This window comes from Phragmites australis, chromosome 7 (assembly GCF_958298935.1).
Source record: "Phragmites australis chromosome 7, lpPhrAust1.1, whole genome shotgun sequence".
In the NCBI taxonomy this organism is placed as follows: domain Eukaryota; kingdom Viridiplantae; phylum Streptophyta; class Magnoliopsida; order Poales; family Poaceae; genus Phragmites; species Phragmites australis.
This window is the reverse complement of record NC_084927.1, coordinates 3,599,331-3,623,464: the sequence shown is the minus strand read 5'-3', so window position 1 is coordinate 3,623,464 and position 24,134 is coordinate 3,599,331. Positions and strand designations below refer to the sequence as shown.

Below are 24,134 nucleotides of genomic sequence, written 5' to 3'. Positions count from 1 at the left end.
AGGCCTCAGCTTTTATAAGCCAGGCCAATCAGTCACACGCTACGGGAGAAGGAAACGGGAGCGTCATTTCGCAGCACTCCCAATTACTCTCCTTGGGGCCCACGGCCACATCTCGATCAATCCACATACACGTGGCGGCATCCCACGGCGAGACCCTAGTTTTTTGCGTGCACGTCTCATCGCATTCATGGCTCGAGCCTCTTTCGGAGCATGCGAGGGTCGTGGGCACAAGACCCCAGGTGAATGTCACGTCCCAAATTCCATAATCGCGTGATTAAGCTTAATCATGTATCATTAGCATCATAATTAATTTCAAGGTAAATTATTTTGGCGCACTAGAGCACTTCGTTTGAAATCAATTGGATGAGAGAAAGAAATTCGGGAGAGGAAAGAATTGAATTCGCAATCAAACGAACTTCTCTCTTTTGTACGTGGGCCCACCGGCCGGCCCCACCATCTCTCCCTCCACTTGGGCAGCAGCCCCACCTGCTCCCTCACTCCCCCACATGCTCCTCTCTCCTCTCCCAACCGTAGACCGGGCACCGTAGACCGTTTGCACCGGTTAAGCACCGATCGTCGGTGTAGTCAGCTTTAGCACTTACCTTACTCACCACACGCTAATATAATGGTAGGCAAGCCAAATACCTTCGCAGTTGTGGCTTTGTGGGGGTGAACAATGACGGTGTGAGCGGGTGGGCTTGTAAACGGTACTAGTTTTCTCAGGGAGTAATTCTAGTACCGCCACGCCGAGCGTTGCATGCCCCACACGGTTGAAGCTGGTTGGGAAAGGTTGTCGCGAGTACCCCCTTGTGTGCACTTTGGCCGGTGGCACAAGACGAATGGTCCTCGTGTCGTGTGGGTCCAGGAGTATCCCCCTGCAGGGTGTAAAAACAGTTCGAACTGTCGCGCTCTCGGTTATGAGCATGTCTATCGCTTATCTACACCAGTCGTAGAGTCTCGGTTGTGGGCGATGGTTCAGCTACGTGTTTGTGGATTGTTTATGTTGGAGTGATAGTGGTGTTGGTTCGGATATGATATGGTTTGGTGTGGTTATGGTTCGGGTATGTGGATGTGGTTTGGATACAATGTGGTGGTTTGGGCATGGTGATCGAGTTTGCACCAGTTATACTTTGATACACTTGTTGGTTATGTTTCTATATGTTCAGTTGGTGGTGCGGAGTTGTTTCATATATGTTGGTTAAGCTAGTTGCTCACTCCTACGTCTAGGTTGCTTACCGCTTAATTAAATTAACCATGTTAATTCTTTCTACCAGCTTAATGCATGTTACCGCTTAATTAAATTAACCATGTTAATTCTTTCTACCAGCTTAATGCATGATCCTTGGAGTCGGGAATATATATACCCATACTGAGTAAGACTTGCGAGTACCTTCGTACTCAGGGTGCTGCCCTTAAGAGGCGCTGTTTGGCTACTTTGTGCCTGCCGATCAGGGTGGCAAGCAGGAGTAGCACATTCTACTCCGAACTCGGTGCTCTTGGTATGGAGCCTAAGGGCATGTGGCTCCATATCGTTTTGTTGTATAGTTTATTTTCTTCCGCTACGTAGATCTTTTGTTGGTTAGGAGTTGAGGGGTTTTGTCTCCTCCTAGCTCGCTTTTGTTGTAAACTATTGAAATCGGTTGCATGCTTAATACTTGTAATATAAATGTTTATTACTCGCTCTTTATTAAGCTATGTTGTGATGTACATGTTGGAAGGCATGTGTTCCGATCCTTGGGCACAAAACACGTGCCGGAACTGCCGGAGCGGTATTTTGATTAATCGTCAAGGTTGTGATTATGTTAATGATCCACCTGATGATTAGTTTGAATACTATTTGGATGGGTCCTCACAGTGAACCTACACCTTACCTCGTCAGACGCACTGCCATTATCGCATGTCATCCATCACTCGTACCAAAAAAGAGAACACCTCGCTGTCATACGCAACCTCCACCCTGACGCTGCAAGCGGCCAAAGGACTCACCATCAAGGGAGCTGAAGGGCTTGCTTCGCATAGTCTCCCGTAGCACATTGATTCCATCAAAGTCTCATCGTAGTAAACCACTGAGGGGGTCATGGGCCCCTTCCTTCAGCGTACCTAACAAACCACGCAATTTCCTCCAGATTATGCTATCACAATCAGGCATCACCATCGTCACTCACAGTCATCTCTGAGAGGCTCCTCTATGGTGATAAGCTATATTAAAATATATACTGATTATGATGCTGGGCTGGAGCTAGTTCCTTCTACATCTGCTCCCCTTTCATACCTTGGGGCCAGCAAATGAGGGGGTACTGTTAGGGGAAAATATCCTAGCATGCAAACATTACTAAAGGGTCGCCATCAAGAACTCCTCTGGAGCCCTTGGGCTCCAGATCCTAGGTCGGGAGTCTAGCTTCTGGAGACCATGAACCCCTCTCGCCACTGCCTCTCGAGACAGGGGAAGTTGCTGGTCTCTGGAAGGGATTGTTGGGGGCCGTCTTTAAGGACCCCCGACGCCTCTGGCCTTGTCAGCCTACACCTATGAACCTCGGGTCCTCGAAGGCCTCCCAGGTCTCTGGGCTCTAGAGCCTCCTGGAGCCCCAACCTCCCAGAGGCTAGGCAAGCTCTTCGCAGCCCGAGGAGTGGGTCATCAAGCCTTGGAGCAAAATCAGCTAGCAGAGGCTCACAAGCCGTCCTTCGCCTATAAGGAAGTGACTAGTATTTAATGCTAGTCAAGTGGTGGTCATCCTGACATCCTAGTGCAAGTGGAGGATGTCTTGACATTTGGGACAGTGCAACATTGTGCTGCAAATGATGATCGGCCGAGTATCGCACCCTTGGATCATCTGCACCACTTTATTTGTCATAGTAGATAATATCTTCTAGTTGTGGGTAAATGTATTCTGTCCAAACCAAAGTTGTGTAATTCGACTAGCCCTAAGTCCCTGTAGCATGGCGGTAACTTGCATCGCTATCTCTGTAAGGGCATGTTTGTATGCTTACACCCCGAATGGCTCTATAAATACAAACCCATGGCCATCAGGCCAAGGATCAATCTTTTTTACGATCAACACACTTGGTATTCCTCTCTCTCCACTTCACCTTCAAGCTTGAGTCTCCTCTCTAGAAGAGGCTCTCGCCACACTTGTTCATGGAAAACATTTTCTTTCACCAACAATGTACATGCCGGAGTGTTTTTTACTCAGAATAGAAAATTGAAGAACACACTGGATGGTCCAACGTTGAAGTGATAAACACACTGGAGCATTTTCCAGGAGTTGTTACTTGGTGGCAGAAGGAGTTTGAACGCTTGATGGTCTGGCACTCAGAAGCTTGTACACACCGGAGCATTCTCAAATGAAGGTGAAAATGCTGTACACGCTAGATGATCCTGCAATGAGTAGTTGGCTACACCAGAGTATTTTCCAGGAGATGTTGCAACGGCTTATCTGGTGTGATTCGTTGGCTCAAGTATACACACTAGATAGTCCAGTAATGGAGTTCAAAGTTACACCAAAACATTTGGTGTTCACAAATGAGTTTGAGTGAGGTTCCAATGGCTAGTTGCTACTGCTGTACATGTCGGATGGTCCAGTGTTTGTACTGCTGCTAACATCAGATCATCTGGTGTTCACAGTTTGCTTGAGACGTTGGACTAACGGCTAGTTCGCAAGGTTGAGGCTATAAATACCCCTTCACTCGGCCATTTGAGTGTGCTGGAGTCCAGAGAAGCTCATATACACTTGAGAAAACATTCAAGCCACCAAAGTGCTAAAAGTGATCATGCAAGGCAATTAGCACAATATTAAGGGAGTGATTAGTGCTATTAGGCCTAGAGAGAGTTGTTGCTAGGTGTTGTTGCCTAGAGAGGGGATCGATGAGTGATCCTACATTGTACCAAGTGGTACGCTGGCATATTGGAGTCTTGGTAACTCGCCAGCACCGTGAGCCTTGGTGGATCATGCTTGTTGACCCTCCGAGTTGGTGTGGAGCGGCGGCAAGATGTTTGTACAGGCACATGAAGACCATTGCCTTGGTGGCTCAAACTCCGAAAGAGAGACTTGTGGTGAGGTATTGCTTGGTGGCTTGGTGGCTCAACCTACTTGAGGCCTAGGTGGCTCAAGGTTCGTGACCGGGTGCCGTCCGGGAGCAATAGCCTAGGTGGCTACTACAACGTGGACTAGGGTGACATTTATGCTATCGATACCACAGGATAAAAATCCATTGTGCCGAGTTTGCTCTCTCTATCTTCTTTACGTTTCCATATTTATATATTTGCAATCTATCTTGGCTCGTTTACCTCCCTAGAGTAGTTTCCTAGGATTAGCTATATGTTGCAAACCTTTTTAAGCGGTACAGTAGACACACTAGATAAACCTAGAACACATTTAGATAGAAATTGATATAGGTTTATCTTGTGAAGTTTTTAGAGCCGATAAGTTTTAGGTGTCCTAATTCACCTCCCCCACTTAGGACGTTACTGATCCCTACAGTTGGTATCAGAGTAGGGTCCCAACTCCTAGAGTAATCTATCAGTGCCGGTTAGAATTACCAACCGACATTGATGGCCATCACTGCCGGTTGATAAATCCAAACTACAGTGATAGAGGGGCGTGAATCGATGTGCAACCGGCAGTAATATCATTGCTCGAAATGAGGCATCCGTCTATCACTGTCGGTTGGTAACTTCAACTGGTACAACTACGACATCTATTTAATCATCATGCCGTTGTTACTACACCGCAAGTGAGACTTCACTCTGACACTAGTGGGCACAGAGTTCTTTGTTCTTCCTTACTTTATTCCTAGAGGTATGTGAAGAAATGATATTTTCTTTTCATCATCTGATGCTTCGTTCTTCCTTAGATTTTTTATATTCTTGCCTTAAGTTCTTGTTCTCTATTTTATGTTTGTGCTATTTTTTATAGAGCTACTCTTCTATGTCATCTTGTTGGCCACCCCACCTAGAAGGAGGGTTAGGGTCAGCCAGATGATGGCTCATAACCTAGATCTTGTTCTAGGCCCTCAGGAATGATTGCTAATTGTCTTCAGACACCAGGTTCATCCAACCTGAAGCCGGTGGGTGACCATAGCTGCTACTCTCTGAAATGCCCTGGGATGCAACAACACCTTTCGGATTGCCTTTGATTCTCACAACAACAATTGCTACGTTCTCCACCTTGAACATCGAGATGTAGAGTATCTGCATCGTCATATGTACACTGTTGATGAAGACAGTGTCTAGTTCAACTTCATGAGCCACATCAGCATGTACGATAAGGCAAATGATGCTGAGCTCAGTTTAATCATCAGGAGGGTTACTTAACTATTGTAATGTAATTTTATATATGTATTAGTGTATAACTTTTGTGTAATGAACATTTTCATGTATTATGTTAGTATGTGGTTTATATTTAATATTAAATTTGACTACTAGTTATTTTCAATTTTTAGTTATATTTATGTTTATAGTATAATTGTCAGTTCTGGTTACCAACCGATAGTGATAGATTATCACTGACACTTTTGTTGCCACACCTTGTGCTTTCAGACTACCACTATCAGTTGTAATTGTGAACTAACAGTGCTAGTCTCTCACTGCCAGTTGGTTAGTTGATCCGGCAGTGCAAGTTTCGCTACCCTATATAACTATCCTTCTCTGTCCTTCTTCAACACTTAGCCCTCCCTGGCTTCCTCCGTCCCAAAGTCCCGTGCTGTCATGGGCATCCATGACACTGGCGCCGTCGTGCCTCCATGGCCTCCTCCCAAAGCCTTGCGCTACCGTGGGCCTCTATGACACTAATGTTGCCACGCCTTCATGGCCTTCTTTGTCCCAAAGGCTCGCGCTGCCATGGGCCTCCACAACACCAACATCGTTGTGCCTCCATGGCCTCCTCTGCCCCGAAGCCCCGCGCTATCATGGACCTCCATGGTGTCCTCCACCCCGCCGTCGCCGCCCCGTCCCTAACCTTCACCACCATAAGCCACGGTAGCCTCCTCCACCCTGACGCCGGCATCCTCCTCCACAACGAGGTAATTTAGAGGATTTTAGGTGCATAGTAAATGATTTAGGTCAATTTTAGATGATTTTATATCAATTATATATTAATTTAATAAAAAATTCGGTGAATTTTCATTATTTTTATCCTCTCAATGATGAAATAGGGTAATGATATGAGGTCACATATTGCCAATGATGATACCATGTCGAATTAAATTTGGATATGATGTTATATGGTATCAGGGTTTAGGTCGTGCAAATTACCTAAACCCTTCTACCCATAACAACATAATCAAATTTTGGAACACAAATGAGGCACAAATGAATAATTTTTTTTTATTCCTTGGTGCAATAGCTTGCTCTCATTTTCCTGGCGTCATTCCTCCTTCCTTTATGTACTTGCGTCAATATTGGCAAATGAATTGGTTTGCTACTTTTGTCTATTTTTAGTAATAAATGGTGATTATATTGATAGCTCATGATGAAGAGGTAAAGGGTAGGCTAGGATGAAGTGGCTATTCTTGCACAAAATAATCACTGTGAATATTTTTTCTGTAATCATCAGATGTAAATTCATTGAGATAACAAAAAGAATGTGCAGAGTGATCATAGGAAGATTATTTTGCTTGTACCACACTTATGAGTCCATATATACATGATAGTTATGATGTTTTGTGCCCTAATATGAGGCCCTAGGGAAATTTAAGTTAAATTTACAATCTAAAGTGATAGATGATTGTCTCTTTTCGAGAATTTAATTTGAATTTATGTCTCGGCATTGTACTTCTCATCGTGGCTTTCTAGTTGTAGTACATTGGCTGATGATACGAAGCCACATATTAGCAAATAAAGTGTTTTTCTACTTTGTTGTTTTTGTCCATTTTCAATGATAGATTTTGATTATGTTGTTGACCCATGATGATGAGGTAAAGGGTAGGCTAGCATAAAGTGGTTTTCTTGCACCAATATCATCACTGTGAATATTCTTTCTATAATCATCATATGTAAATTTGTTAAGATAACAAAAAGAAGGTGCAAAATGATGATAGAAATGTTATTTTGCTTCTGTCACTTATGAGTCCACATATACATCATCTCTATGATATTTTGTGTCGTAATATTAGGCCCTATGGGAATTGAAGTTAAATTTACAATCTGAAGTGATAGAAGGTTGTCTATTTTTTCGGAATTTAAGTTGAATTTACTATTGGAGGTCCCCTACTTTTCTGCGATGATGGAGATGAAGTCATCGTAAATGATGCTAAGGTATGTAATTTTACTTATTAATATCAAATTTAATTTCTATATAAATAAATGACGAAACCATATATGAATGATGATGGATTTTATGTCAATCATATGTGATAAGTGATGATGACCTGTATTTTCACCCTTTGTGATATGTGATGATGAACTATATCTGAACCATATGTATTAATTTTTTATAGGTGTGGAATTATTACTGCTAGTTCAAGCTAATAATCAGTAATGATATCGCCACTTCCACTGCCTATTTGAGCCACAAACTAACAGTGATAGTCTCCACTATCACTACCAGTTGGTGGCTCAAACCGGCAGTGATAGTGTGATATCACTATCGGATCTTGGCTCGAATTGGTAGTGATAGTGAAGACATAATTGTCGGTTCGTGGTTTAAACCAGAATTGAACCTATTTTAACTGTCGGTTCAAGAAATGGCAACGGTAAACCTAGACTATCACTACCGATTGTGCAGTGTCAGTTCAAAAATTTGTACTGATGGTGGTTCTGAGCTGACACTGAAGGTGGTTTCTGTAGTATTGTATGAAAATATTTTTCAAGACAAATCTACACATGTGATTTTTATGTCTCCACACTAAATATTTTAGAAGTTATTGATAGTCAAAGTTTTAAAAGTTTGACCGAGCCTTCTCCAAAATGTTAAGTATTTATGACTGGAGGGAGTAGTATTTAATAAAATAGAGACATCAAAGAAACATTATCATTGGGGAGAGATGTACTTCATTAACAAAATATGAGAAGTAAAACTTATCAATAAGTTCTTCAAACTGGCCATAAAAACAATGAACGAGTCTACCATATTTATTGAAAATTCTTATAGAAATACCTTGTTCTCATGTGTATTCTTGGAAAGGTTGCACTATTTTATGTAAGATCAAGCAGAAGAAAAAGTTACATGGATGAAAACACAGAAAAATTATTTGCATTACAGGTTCATTAGTTCTCATATCATTACTACATAGATGACCGATTGTTATTGATGGTTCATAACCACCAAGTATTAAACAATTAATGAGTCCATTGCAACCGGTAGTGACGTACTCCTCATTATTGCCGGTTCATACCGCAGATCAGTAGTGATATACTCCTTGTCACTGCTAGTTTAGGCCATTAACTGGCAATGATACGGGACATTACTAGAGAGCACTGTTGCCCAAGCATGAAATTGCAAAATAAGACACTAAACTTGAATGTGAAAAATTTACACTAAAAAGGTAACTACAAAGTCCTTATTACACTAAGAAAGATCATGATTTCACTAAGAAATAAGTTCCTAGTTACAATAAATAAGGTCCTGATTACAAAAGAAGGTTCGTATTACACAAAACCCCTATCCAAAGTGCAAAAGATTGACACTAAGGCAATGCTAGCTACCCTACACCTCTTTGACGGCGGGCCACTTAGGGTGTGAGCATGGCTGATGACGAAGGTTTCAGCAGCACTGCTATCGTATTCATCATCTAACGATGATAACAACTTGTCCATCTCCTTCTCGAGCTCCTCCCAGTCGATGCTCTCACCGTCGCTATCATCATCGACAACGACGATGATAGGGTCATCGGGACCTCCTATAGTAGCTCCACCTTCGTCCTCCTCCTCCTCCTCCTCATCGGTTGAGCCTTCATGGTTGATCCAATACTCCTCGTCATCCTCGGAGGATTCCTTGGCACCAGTGTCCTCCTCATAGGAGGATGCATCATCCTCGGCACATGTATCCTCATCCATGATCGCCGGCGCGCGCGGCGGAAGGATGCCATCCTACCTAGAATTGCTCCCAATCGTCATCACGCGAGGACGAGAGGTCATCAGAGATTGCATTGGATGAGGCTGCCATTGCCACCTCCTCCTCCTCCAATGATGGTGGGAACCACGCATGCGGAGGAGAGGCTGAAGCAATGGGTGGTAGCGGTGGAGGAGAGGCTGAAATGATGGGTGGCGATGCTGAACGAGGAATGATGTGTGGATGGAGTGCACGGGCCGGGAAGGGCACAAGCAATTTTAATGGATGTTGGAGGTAGACAGTGTGGCACGCGCAAAAGATGAATGGGCGCGCGGAAATTATGTAGGGGCAGTTATAGTATAACTTCATGTTCGGTAGATATAGTATCACAGCCGGTTGATAAATAGAACCGCTAATGATATTGTCACTGCCGGTTGTAACTACAACCAATTGTAATACTATAACTACCGGTTCTAGTGACCAACCGGTAGTGAAGTGATATTATAATCGCTCTCAACAACTTACTTTCTCCACTCTTCATCAACACTTAGCTGCTACCGAGAAACCACATCGATGCCTCGGCTACCACCCTGCTCCACACACTTCCCGACCTCCACTACACTGACGCCGCCTCATCTTCCCTGGCCTCCTCCACCCCAATGCTACCACCCTGGCACCGAACTCCTCCACCATTAGCCATTGCGACATCCTCCACCGCATGACATCCTACACACCTCAGAACTGACATCGCCTCCTCATCCATCCCGATGTTGGCCTCCTCCACACTAACCCCTCGGCTTCTGCTGCCCGCTGCCATCAGCCTCTATGACACTAACGCCGTCGCGCCCTCCCCGGTCTCACTCACCCTGCCGCCACTGCCCCAGCCCCAACCTCCTCTAGCACAAGCAGTCATGGCTTCCTCCACCCCGCGACCTCCGCTACAATGACTCCAGCCTACTCCTCCATCCCGATGCCCTGAGGTATAAATGGATGGATGATGGTGATGTTAGTAGATGTATGGATTGATGAATTGATGCTAGGTAATATTATGTGAATTTTAGAGGATTTTAGGTGCTTCCTAAATGATTTAAGTGAATTTTAGATTAATTTGAGGTGAATTTTAGGATTTTAGTGGACTAGTTTTCTTTTATAGAAATTTAGTTGAATTTTAGCTATGTTTATCCTATCAATGATATGAGGCTACATATTGGAAAATGACGATGTTGGATAGCTAGATGCAGTTTACCCTTCCAGATGTTGCCAACGATGATACCATGCCTAATCAAGTTTGAATGTGATATTGTGTGGTATTAGGGTTTAGGCCGGGCAAGTTACCTAGACCCTACTACTCATAATATCACATTCAAATTTTAGAACACATAACTAAGGCACAAATGAATAATTTTAAATAATTTAGGTGAATTTTAGGATTCTAGTTTATTAGTTTCTTGTTATAGAAATTTTAGTTCAATTTTAGCTCGCATGAGCTTGTGATGATTATACACTTATATGGTTGAGGGTAGTAGCATGACTGTGTAACACCCTGGTTTTCAGAATTTACAACTTTTTAAAAAAAATTCCAACATTAGTAAGTAGCTTCACTAGTAGAATAGGTTTAAACCTATTTTCATGAACAATCAATCAATATAAGTAATTATTTTGTGTGCATATCATGCTGGATTTTGCTAGAAGCCAAGTAAATGCATTAGAGTTCTTTTTATTTTTCTTTCTATTTGGTGTTTTGAGTAAAAAAGATTTCGAAAAGGTTTTTACAGAACTTAGTAGTAAATTAGTTAAGGATCTTAATGGTTGGAATTCAGAATCTTTGAATTCATCATCTATTCAATCATTGATCATACTTGATCCTTCTCTAGTTCAATTCAAATCTTATCTAAATTCTTCTCAAATTCTACCCAAATCTAAATTTAAATTCCTTATCTACTCCCATTTTTTGTTCAACCTCATTTTTCGTTTATCTCAAATTCACTCTAAGCTCAATTCAAATTCAAAAAAAATTCTTTTCTAAAATCCTAGATATGCCTAAAGTGCCTTTGGACCCAATCCTACCCAAACTCAAGCCCTTGGCCGGTACACAAGTCATCTAGAAGGCCCAACACAAATGATCCACGAAATCTGCGGATATTTATGAAGTCCTGGACAGTCTTATCTTCCCATGCAGTTTCGGAGTTCAAAACGGCATCAAATGCAAATCTTGACAATACCAAAAGTTGTAAGTCTCATCGAGAGTTTCGATTTGAACCTATGGAAGTCCACTTTTGGATAATGGAGCTAGGAGTTACGGCCCACAAAATCAGTGATGTGCAGATAAGTCTCAGTTCAAATAGTTTATCTTGTGACGCATTTTTAGAAATCAAAATGGCATTTCCAGAAATTCTAATGAATAACAAAGTTGTATATCTTTTCTAGTACTACAATATAGAGTCCAGAAACGTCCAATTTGGAGTCAGGACAGTGGAGATATCATCTTTGGAATAGAGAGCTGCGAAACAGAAAATCCTAACCGACTCGAACTCGAACCCGATTCATGTCCAGCTTGGACTCCACCTCAACCAGCCGCCCCTAGCCCTATAAATAGGTGTTACACGTCCTCCCCTACACCCTCTCCATGCCTCCAAGCCATAGCCACCATAGCTTCCTTGTCCGTACACTGCCGTTCGCTGGTGCCACCGCCGCCACCGGTGCCGTCGTTGTCTTCATGAATCCTCCTTGCCCGATCGTCAAAGCAAGGTGAGGATCCCTCCTTGTCCTTCCTTATCCCTATTTTACCATCATATTAAGTCCCTAGCCAAGCCCTAACCCTGGCCAAAGCCCGATCTACGCTGCCACGGTCGTTGCTGTTGCGGACAGCCGCGCCATCACTGATTGACATCGATGTTCCCGGCTGACCAGAAGTCAAATCACCATGCCCCTTCACCATCGCATGAAACATGATGTTGCCCACGCCCGCACCAACTGGGTCATCCAGTAGAGCAGCCAAACCACCGGGATCAAGGTCGACATGCCCGTTGTCTGGTTTCTGGACATGTTCTGTGCGCGCACCAAATTTGCTGTCGCGTTCCCTGTCAATCTGGAAGCCGTATGGATGTGTCATCTGCGTCACGACATGTCCCATGAAGTCTTCTACATGACCGGAACATGATGCCAGCCGCAGCATATTGCAATCACCACCCATCTCATCTCCGCTGATCGTTCTCCCTCTCAGGGGATGATCTACCCAAAACCATGCTATAGCATTGTTTTTCCAGGATATATGAACGTATTTGTTCAAACGGTTTCTCAAATTTCATAGCCAATCTCTGGGAACGGGTGCATTTTCGATGCTGCATCTGGACACATCCACGATTAAGGCTGTGAGAGTTTATCGCAGTTTTGCCGCTACCTTAGATGACCCCTTCCAAAACCGACCATACCTTTGAGTTAGCCTATCCACGTTCTACGCTATGCTTCCCTCGTTTCGCTAAAACACCACTAAAGCCCAATATCAATGTTAGTGGCCACGTGCCCGATCGCCATCTCCGACGAAACCCAAGCATCCTCCACTATGCAGAGTCGCTAGCAGTATCCTTAACCCAGAAGTGCAACCTCCGGCCTTTTGATCTATCATAGGTGGTCGAGACTAGATCTCAATGTACCCCTTTTTTTAACCCAAGATGGTGCTTGCATATCATGCCAAGTCAGCACCACATCATCCTCCTTAGCCAGTCAGCGAAGTCTAATCAGCCATATACTTCTTGAACCTTGTGTAATGATGTTGTCAAGCCTGACGTAGTGATTGTGCGATAATGCCTATTCCCATAGGAAGATAACTTCAGTAAACCACTCTTTCCTTTTCAACTTAATCCATCTCCCGAAAGTTCATTCTCTTTCATTCTATCTCTTATTTAGGCGATTCTTGCGTCTAAATTCTTCTAAAATCATGCTTATCCAACCATAGTATTTTTAAAGTGTTTTAATGATGTTTGGTGTACTGTTCTTAGTTAATTTTGTTGTGTGCTTTTCTGGTATGTTTTGAGAGCAAACGAAGAGCAGCTCGAGAACCTCCAGGACCAAGTTTTTGAAGAGTCTGCGCAACAAGTTGGAAGAGGCAAGTGTTCTTGAACATTCTGATCCGAGTTTTTTAAATGTGTTCTTTACTTCAAACATGCATGCTATTAATACTGAATCCTATTTACTTGTAGTATCATGTTCCATATATTCCTTGTCGCCTAGTTGTTAGTAGTGGTTATGCGGGGTAGCTTATGTTTAGCTTCACACAAGGGTATGGATAGGTTGATGGTTAAACATGACTAATGGACTATGCAACTATGAGTTGAAAATACTGGTAATGGTATAGCAACATGGAGCCTTAGGCCTTGAGCAAAGAGTTGTTGGTAATGGTGGTCGTAGTGATATTGTTAGTTTAGTGTTTGCTCAAGTGACCTAAGTAAGAACCGGTTCGTGGAGCGACAACCCAAGAAATATCGTACCAACCACGAAACCTGGTATTAGACAGACCTAGCCTATTAATTAGTGGATTCCAGTTTTTGTGCGTGCCAAACGAAAGAGTGGATGTGTGGGGACGGCTAAGGCCAGAACCATTTGGTTAGTGGTATGAGATGTGTAGTGGAAGGGAAGGGTGAAAACTTGCTAGAAACTACAAGGCGCAAAAGGGGGCTTCTGGGTGGTGTGAAAACCACTTTGACGGTGGTGAAACCTAGCGGGCGTGCACATACTAGATGAAACTTTGTAACGGCTTTGTAGTGATCTCCTGGCGACACACCATAGGCATGTGTTAAGTGCTTGGCCGACACGGCAACAAGGAAATCACAACTCGTGAGGAAAGCTGGACAACCTCTACAGAGTGTAAAATCTGATATATCAGCCGTGCTCACTATCATGAGAGACTTGGATCCTCACATGATTAGTTGGTTTGGTTGGATAGTTCTTGGTTACCTGTGGAGAGTATCAAGTCGGATGGTTTGGGAATCTGAAGTGGTTTTCGGGTAGTTGAGAAACATATGGAGATGTTTCTAGGAGTTGCAAGTTTAGTGATGAATCACATAGCTAAATAGGATGCTTTTATAACTCTACAATAGCATAGTTGGTATTTTTGCAAATTTAACATGTTATAGCATGATCCTTTATTTAAGCTTGCATGTCATTTATTTCTTACACTTGTGGAGTACGACATGTACTCACACTTGCTATTTCCATCCAAATGTACATCAAACGCTACTCAGACAATGAAGAAAAACTAGACTGCTTCGCCAATGAAGATGAAGATTGCTAGACTGGTGGACCCTCCCCCCCCCCTCGATTGCCTATGGAAGATGGGAGCTTCGCTGTGTTTTGCTAGTGTGCTTTAGTTAAAGACTTTGAGGTCTTTCTATTTTTGTTTAAGTTAAACATTGTAATAATGGTACTATATGTGATACACTGATAAAGTCGTTGCATGTATGAAACTTGATCCTGACATACATGTGGTTTGCATCTGGTTTTGTTCCTTTATAAAACTGGGTGTGACAGATTGTCACAGTTACACATCTTATTATATGCTGGAGTTGAACTTATAATTTTGGGATCTATCTCAGCGCTATATTTCTCACTACGGCTTTCCAATTGCAGTACATTGGCTAATGATATGAGGCCACATATTGGCAAATGAATTGTTTTGCTACTTGCTACTTTTTTATTTTTAATGATAGATGGTGATTATGTTGTTGGCCCATGATGATCAGGTTAAGGGTGGGCTAGGATGAATTGGCTATTCTTGCATCAATATCATAACTGTGAATATTCTTTCTGTAATCATCATATGTAAATTCATTAAGAATTGGAGGCAACATATTTTTCTGCGATGATGGAAACAAAATCCTCCTAAATGATGTTAAGGTATGTAATTTACTTATTAATGCCTACTTTTTAATTTCTATATAAATAGATGATGGAACCATATGTGAACGATGAATTGCATGTTAACCATATGTGATAAGTGATGATTACCTGTATTTTCATCATTTGTGATATGTGATGATGAACTGTATGTGAACCATATGTAGTGTTTTTTTTAGGTGTGGAATTATCACTGCATATTCAAGCCAAGAACCGGCAAAGATATCACCACTTCCACTGCCGACTTGAGCTACGAACCGGCAAGTCTCCACTATAACTACTAGTTGGTGGCTCAAGCCAGCAGTGATAGTGTTGATATCACTATCGGTTCTTGACTCAAACTGGTAGTGATAGTGGATACATCACTGCCGGTTAATGGCTCAAACTGATAGTGATATTATGCTATCACTGCCAGTTCATGGTTCAAACCGACGGTGATAGCCTATTTTTTTATTGCCGGTTCAAGAACTGGCAGTAATAATCCCATATTATCACTGCCAATTGCATTGTGCTGGTTCAAAAACTAGCACTGATGGCAATTTGTAACCGGCACTTAAGGCAATTTCTATACTAGTGTATGAAAGTATTTTTCAAGACAAATCTACACATATGATTTTTATATTTCCACACTAAATATTTTAAAAGTTATTGATAGCCAAAGTTTTAAAAGTATGACCGAACCTTGTCCAAAATATCAAGTATTTATGACTGGACGGAGTAGTATTTAATAAAATTGAGACCTCAAAGAAACATTACCATTGCGGAGAGATGTACATCATTAACAAAAGATGTGAGGTAAGACTTATCAATATGTTCTTCAAAGTGGCCATAAAACTAATGAACAAGTCTATGGTATTTATTGAAAATTCTTGTAGAAACACCTTGTTCTCATGTGTATTCTTGGAAAGGCTGCACTATTTTTAAATAAGATGGAGCGGAAGAAAAAGTTACATGGACGAAAACACAGAAAATTTATTTGCATTGCAGGTTCATCAGTTCTCATATCACTACTACAGAAACCCCAATAGATGATACGCTATCAGTGCCAGTTTGGCTAGAACCGGCAATGATAAGGTATCATTGCCGGTTCACAACCACCAACGGCCAAATAATTAATGAGTCCATTGGAACCGGTGGGAATATACTCATTATCACTGCCAGTTTATGCCACAAATCAACAGAGATATACTCCTTGTCATTACCAGTTCCTACCATGAACGGGTAGTGATAGAGGATATGCTTCTAGGGAGCACATGTTGCCCAAGCTTGGAAGTGAAAAATAAGACACTAAGTTTGGAAGTACAAAATTTATACTAAGAAGGTAACTACAAAATAATTCCTTATTACACTAAGTAAGATCATGATTGCACTAAGAAATAAGTTCCTAATTACACTAAATAAGATCCTGATTACAAAAGGAGGTCCGGATTACACAAAACCCCATTCAAATTGCAAAAGATCGACACTTACAAGGCTATGCTAGCTACCTTACGCCTAGGCTGGCCTAAGCCTCTTCAACGGCCAGCCACTTAGGGTTCGAGCGTGGCTAAAGTTGAAGGTTCTGGTGACACTGCTATCATCTTCATCATCTGACGATGATGACTTGCCCGTATCCTTCTTGAGCTCCTTCCAATCAATGTTGTTGCCTTCACCATCATCATTGTTGTCGATGATGATGGGGTCGTTTGGACCTATTGTAGTGGCCCGTCCTTCATCCTCCTTCTCCTCCTCCTTGTTGGTTGAGCCCTCATGGTTGATCCATTCCTCTTCCTCATCATCCTCGAAGGACGAGTCATTGGTACCGGTGTCCTCCTCCTCCTCCTTGTTGGAGGATGTGTTATCCTCGGTGTCGGCGTCCTCATACGTGAACGTCAGCGCACATAGTGGAAGAGTGCCATCCTAGAAATGCTCCCAGTCATCATCATGCGAGGAGAGGTCATTGGAGGAGGCAACCATTGCCTCCTCCTCCTCCAATGACAGTGGGAAGCACGCGTGCGGAGGAGAGGCCAAAGCGACGGGTGGCGGTGGTGGAGGAGAGGCCAAAACGATGGGTGGCAGTGGTGGAGGAAGAACGACGGGTGGATGAAATGCGCAGGCCAGGGAGGGTACACACAATTTTAATGGATGTTTGAGGTAGGTTGGTCACTAGAACCAGCAGTGATATTATAACTTCCCTAAATAACTTTCCTTCTCTGCTCTTGTTCAACATAGAGCTGCTACCGAGCCACCACACCGATGCCTTGGCTCCTGCCCCACTCCATGCACTCCCCGGCCTCCTTCACCCCAACACCACCACCCCGGCCCCAACCTCCACCACGAGCCACTATGGCGTCCTCCACCACGTGATCTCCTTCACACCTCGGAGCCGATGTCACCTCCACATCCATCCCGATGCTAGCATCCTCCACACTGACGCCTCAACTTCCGTCGCGGACTACCATCAATATCTATGACACTGACGCAATTGTGCCCTCCTTGTCCTCCTTCACCGCGCTATCGCTGCCCCGGCCACGACCTCCTCTAGCACAAGCTGATGTGGCCTCCTCCACCACGCAACCTCCGTCACAATGACTCGAGCCTCCTCCTCCATCCCGACGCCCTGAGGTATAAATGGATGGATGATGGTGATGTTATTAGATGCATGCATGGATGGATGAATGAATTGATGCTAGATAATTTATATGAATTTTAGAGGATTTTAGGTGCGTTCTAAATGATTTAGGTGAATTTTAGATGATTTTAGGTCAATTATAGATTAATTTTATGTGAATTTTAGGATTTTAGTGGATTAGTTTTTTTTTATAGAAATTGAGATGAATGTTAGTTGTGTTTATCCTATCTATGATGAAATATGTCAATGATATGAGGCTACATATTGAAAAATGATGATGTAGGATAGCTAGATGCAGTTTGCCCTTCTAGATGTTGCCAATGATTATACCGTGCCTAATCAAGTTTGAATGTGACATTGTGTGGTATTAGGGTTTAGGTCGGGTAAATTACATATACCCTACTACCTATAATACCATATTCAAATTTTAGGACACACAACTAAGGCACACCTAAATAATTTTGAATGATTTAGGTGAAATTTAGGATTTCAGTGTATTAGTTTTCTGTTATAGAAATTTTAGTGAAATTTTATGCCGCATGGGCCTGTGATGATTATGCACTTATATGGTTGAGGGTAGTAGCATGACTATCACAATCACATATCTTATTCAATCTCTCTCATACTCTATGAGGTGTTGAACAAGAATGTGTGTATTTGTGATAGTCCATGCGTTGCTGCTTTTATGACTTGTGCCCCTGAACTGATGTCCTTTTTAAGTTTATGAGACTAATGATGTTTCGAAGTTTGATTTGCTAGCCACCGTTAAGATATCATATCAGGGCAGATTTCATCTGGGCAGAGGGAGAGGAAGGTTCATTAGGTTTTCTAGGGTGCACATCCTAAGAATATTGGAGCCACATTCCTTCTCCCTCTGCCTGGATGAAATTTTCTCTATCATACATATATAGGATTAGCCACCAAACTTTGAGAGATCATAACAGGGTAGATTTCACCAGAGCAAGAGGTGGAAGGTGCATTTGGTTTTAGAGATGGCTCATTTCACCTACCCACACGCATTCTGCGATAATGGAGACATAGTCCTCCTAAATGATATTGAGGTATGTAATTTTAGATATTAATACCCACTTTTTAATTTCTATATAAATGAATAATGAAATCATATGTGAGTGATGAATTGTATGTGAACCATATGTGATATTTAAATGGTGAATATGTGAATGATGAGCTATTTTGTGTGGGATTATCATGACCGGTTTTAGCCAAGAATCAACAGTGATAGCCTATTATCATTGCAGGTTAATATCATGACCCATACTTTTGAACCAGCCCTGATTGCAGTTTATATAGTAGTGTATTTTGATAGCAATTACCATCAGAAAAACGAACAAAATGACTAAAGGAAGAGGGTGTTGAATAGAAGCCTACCAAAAACAACCATCCACTCTACCATAAAAATAGAAGATTTCTGAAAGTTTATAGTATTCTGACGAGCCCACATAGACTATGGAAAAAACTGCTTTTGTCAGAGCCCGATCTTGGATTTACAATGCTTCATGTATTAGTCACTGAATTAGTAGTTGATACGTATAAATTAAAAAAAATATTAGCACGGTCATATTTTAATTAAAATTATAACATAAAGGTCCGCCACAATATAGATCTTACTCCATAGGATTCGTTAGATCTGTGATCGATTTGACGCCGACTGGTCAAGCAAACAAAAGCAGAAACTAAAATAACGGCTCAATGGCACAATTTACTTGGGTGCATACGCAACCTCGAACTACTTCAGGGGATTGGACAGTCTTATATGAGCATTTATTGAAGAGAACGGCCCGCTCTAAGACTTTTGTTGGCGTGTTAATCCGGGGGATTGGACAAGATCAAAAAGGCTACAAAGAAAAGGAGGTTCGGAGCTAGGGCAATAGCGGCGGCGAGTGCTAGTGCTGGACTTGCTGTTGGCCTTGCCGTTAGCTGGAACTGGAAGCGACAGGACTCAGGAGACCAAGTAGCCTGGTATCACTCAGTGGAATTTTCACTGTGCAGTGTCATTTTTCGATGTCTCCCATTAAAGATACATGCTAGCACTGACGTCGTTCTGTCTTTTCGAAGATCACTGTATAGTTTTTAATTAGTTGTAAGTACACTCAAACTTAACAGGATTGAAACATAGTTTGAGAACGGAAAAACTTTTGTAGTTTTAGCAACTCCAAGTAGTCGTCACGTTGCTGACGATTGAAACATTGAAGAACCTGAAACTAAATTGGACAGGAAACATAAGGTGTAGTCTAAAGCTTTTATCTCAATATTTATATGCCTATTGGCTATTTGTTCAGCAAGGGCACCCCTGCCTGCTCTATATAGATAGGTCGAATCTCTATTCAATAGAACTAAGTAAGCGGTTACGTGAGATCCATGATTATAACAAATACTTCAATTGTCAGTACTAATTACTCCTTTTAGTCATAAATACACCATGATTTGGATAAGATATGACATGTCTTTTATAATATAGTTTTGACTACTATTTTTTATTAGGATATGTTTATAAAATTTAATAAATTTGTGATATTATAAAAGCATTTTTAGGACAAATCTATGCATATGATTTCAATATTTTCAAATTAAATATTTTGAAAGTTATTGTTAATTAAAGTTTTAAAAGTTTGGCTGATTATTTTCCAAAACATCATGTTTTTATAACCGGAGAGTGTACACAGAAGATAATATGTAATGGTACCACTCCATTCATTAATGATTGTGTGTACAACTAATGAATCACTCCTCTCCTTATATGGTGTGGAGGAAGGACCTTTTTATACGTACAGAGTAATATGTAATTAAACTTTCAACCACTAATGAATCTGGAGGCTCATGCTATCATGAGTCTAGTTTAGGTTAATCTTTCACATGTGTAGCCTAATAAATAGGGCTATATTATAACGGATAATACCATTTTATATGATAAATTTTAATATATTTATGTGTAGTAACCAGGGTTAAAAAACCGATGGTAACCGAGCAAAAATCGCAATAACTGACCATCTCGATCTGGTTCGGTTTCAGAAACCGAACGGTAACTGAATTTGAATTCAAAAAATTCAAAAAAAAATCAAAAAAAAAACTTAAAAAAATAGACATAATTCTAACACCTTGTGAACAAAGTTTTCAAAAATAATATCATTTGCATCATATTCTATAGGGAGGAAGTTTGAAAAAAATAAAAAAATTGAAACGTGCGGCTCAGTTATTAACTCATGTTAACGAAAAGTTTAACATACAAACACATTTTTTTTGTAAAACGTATCTTAAGAGGATCTTTAAAATTGATTTCACTTTATTTAGAGTTTTATTAATTTCTCTATGATTTTTACAAAGTTCACAAGCATAAAGTGAATATGTTAAGAAACAGTACTATAATTAACTTTTTCATGTCTACTATTATTTTTCCTATGTAAATAATAATATAAATAAACTAATGAAAGTGGTTTCACTAATTTTTTAGGTGTGATGAGTCAGTTATGAATTAATCTATTCGCAACACATTTACATAATCCTGCGTGTTACAATAACTAATTCATGAGTTCATGTATTTTTAAAAGACATAGGATCATGTAAGAAGACTAACAAAATTAGTTTCATGATTTTTGAATTAGCAAAGAGTAAACTATGCATTTAACTTGGTTTAACAAATACAATTTCTCGCAGAAAATTTTGAAATTTTTTATGAGTATAAATACTTTTATCATGTAGATCATGTTACAAGAAAACCAACAAAATTTGTTTTACTTGATTTGAAGCTCAGATAAATTAATTATTGATTTTACAAGATTAAAGTAATTTTTAGATTTTTTTAAACTTCACTAAAAATCAAGAAAACTTCTCGATAAATCGAGAAAACTAAACGGTTACCTAGAAAACCGAGCGGTTACCAATAATACGAAAAATTCGAGAAAACCGCTCGATAAATCGCAAAAACTGCTCGGTAACTAAAATCGTGATTTTTTCTCCAAATTTCAAATTTTGCCAAATGAATTTTATCCGAATTTTTTTAATTTTCGACGGGTTACCGCAGTAACCGTAACTTTTCAGTTACCGTCTTACCGAGCTCCAATCGATAAACCAAACCCTGATGGTAACTGTCTAGTTTATAAAGTTTAACTGGACTTATTTTTAAACAACTTGTATTATAGAGCGGAGAGACATTAACCAAGTTTGCAGGAACTAATGAGCCACTGGACAACAGCTCACGAGGCGGAGTTCCTCCTCCGCCGAGGCCCCTGGCTCACTTCCTTGTCGGGCGCTGCGGTCACTACCGACTGCCCCTCGTTGCCACTGGCGCCCGGAATCCTGCCGAGTCTTCCGAGCTTCTTCCACCCGCTGGTCCATCCCGACACGCTCTGTTGCTTCCCCGCTGCGGACGGCGGCGGCATGCGCTCCACCTGCTTCTGCAGAAGCTCCACCTCGCGCTGCAGCTCATTGTACTTGGCGTTCACGCTGTCCACCTGCTGCCTCAACGCGTTGACGTCCTCCTCCTTCTTGCCCACCTTGGCCAGCGCGCTGGTCATCTTGGCCTGCTCCGACAGCAGCACGTGCACCACCACGCGGAGCGGCAGCCTCTCGTTCTGCGCCGCGTGCATGCGCACCTCCCGCGACAGCTTGCCGCAGTCCAGCGCCCGGCACAGCCGCTTCCGCTCGTGCTCTGTCACCGCCGGGTGCGCCTTTAGGTACGAATCGATGGCGCGGTACAGCCCATCGTGGCAGACGCGTGCCGACTCCGGCAGCGACTCGGCCAGGGCCTGAAACTTGCTCAGGGCGAGGTTCCGGTCCCGGGACACCTCGGAGAGGTAGCTGTCGAGCAGGCGCGCCACACGCAGCGCTGTCGCGTTCTGCTGCTGTTCTTGCTTCTCCTTCCCGCGGCCCTCGCTGCACAGCGCCGCCGTCGGCGACTGCTCCTGTACCACGAACTGCTCCACCAGCCGCTGCACGAGGTCGACGTCGTACGCGGCGTCGGCGCGGCCGTAGGGGTATGAAGGCACCAGGAGGTCAGGCAGCGCTGCCTGCTCGAGCTGCATACCCACGTGCTTCTCCACCTCCGTGACCAGCGCCGGCGCCGCCTTGAGCATGACGGCCAGGCGGAGCAGCCGGAGGAGGAAGCCGCACGAGACACAATCTTTTTGCGGGGGGATGATGCTAATCAAGCTCTCCACGACCATCCTCTGCTCATTAGCCATCTCCTTCTGCAGATCGCCCTCACCGGCAATTACCATTTGGAGCACGCCGGCCTGCGTCCACGGCGCGCTGTCATGCGATGTGGAACTCTCCTTGTTGATGCCAGCAGAGAGCCACTTGGAGGAATAGCGCGTGATGGCGGCGCCGATGAGGTCGCAGCGCATGCCTTTGGCCTGGATGGCGGTGACGACGCGCACGAAGTGATCGATCCTTAGCACGCAGATGTCGTCTACCCACCAGTCAGCCGGCGGCACGAGCTGTTGGCGGCTGTCACTCGACGTGCCGGCCCTCGGCATCTTGGGCGACATCCTGCCAGCGTAGGCCCAGCGCACGGCCCTCGTGTTGGTGCACGCCTTGGCAGCGACGGACTCGCTGCAGCGGCGCACGAGTTGCAGGTCCTCGGCCCACAGCGAGAGGCCCTCGCAGCACCGGAGCACGACGACGGAGTCCAGCCACGAAGACGCCACTACGTAACCCAGGAACGCCTCTGCGCGGAAGGCGAGGTTGCCCTCCTCCAGGTCCTCCGTCATCTCCAGGTACTCGGCGGCGCAGCGCAGCACGGCGACGTTGGTGGCCATGATATCGACCATGATGCCGTAGCAGAACTTGGCGACCAGCTCAAACGCGCCGTGGCCGCCCGGCAGGTCAGGCAGGTCAACCACGGTGACGAAGACGGCGTCGGGGCCGAGCAGGGCCGATGCCTCGTCGACGAGTCGGGCCAGGCGGGCGCTCCGGGAGACCATGGGGTGCTTGTGGAGGTGGAAGTTGACGCCTCCTACCTTGACGAGTAGATCACTGGGGATATCACTGCTAGCGTACCTACTTCAAGCGCGAAACAAGAAGAAGATCGACATGAAAAACACAATTCCATTTGCTTTATTATACGCGCACATGAATCGTACGTATATGCGTACCATGACTGGTCTCTGCGCACGAAGCCGTCCATCTTAGCCTCGCCGTGCTCGTGCTGCACCTGCACCTCGTCACCGCCGTTGACGGGGACGAGCCCGCGCTCTGCGACATGGTTCTCCCTCTCTGTAGGTTCCCACATCATCTTTCTGCTCTCGGCGATTTCTTTTATCCGATCGATCGATGATATATGTATGGAGATATGTCTGTGATGGACTGCGCTGCAGTCACTTCCTTGCATTGTAAGATTCTGATTCAGCAAGGCCGATCTAGTTATGAAACATCTACATAAACTCTTTAATCAAGATAGCCATGGCAAGTCTTCAAGGAGATGATTCCTTGGCAGGCGATCAACGAGCGTGACTGCATCTGAACCAGTCCTCTCCTCTATAATTGAGTGACCCGGTGATCTTCGTCATGTAAAGGGACACCAATTAACTCATTGAAAGGGAAAACGTTTGAATTGGCAACAAGTGTTCATGTGTCATAGAGACTGGATCAACTGGCTAGCGCTATAACAAAATGTGGAATCCGCGATG

At 43.1% G+C, this 24,134-nt stretch overlaps 1 protein-coding gene across 2 annotated transcripts; it reads right to left on the bottom strand.

Annotated features, from left to right (window-relative positions):
- Positions 1–21,581: 21,581 nt before the first annotated feature.
- Positions 21,582–23,923, bottom strand: LOC133923888 (coleoptile phototropism protein 1-like). Of its 2 annotated transcripts, none has more exons than XM_062369177.1 (2): positions 23,601–23,923; positions 21,582–23,505 (listed from the first exon to the last, which is right to left on the bottom strand). In XM_062369177.1, exons 1-2 carry the CDS (start codon positions 23,834–23,836, stop codon positions 21,702–21,704), a joined length of 2,040 nt encoding a protein of 679 aa, XP_062225161.1. In that variant the 5' UTR covers positions 23,837–23,923; the 3' UTR covers positions 21,582–21,701. The 2 variants fall into 2 exon arrangements, with proteins under 2 accessions (XP_062225161.1, XP_062225160.1); XM_062369176.1 differs by having other exon boundaries at positions 21,583–23,508; positions 23,601–23,919.
- Positions 23,924–24,134: the final 211 nt, after the last annotated feature.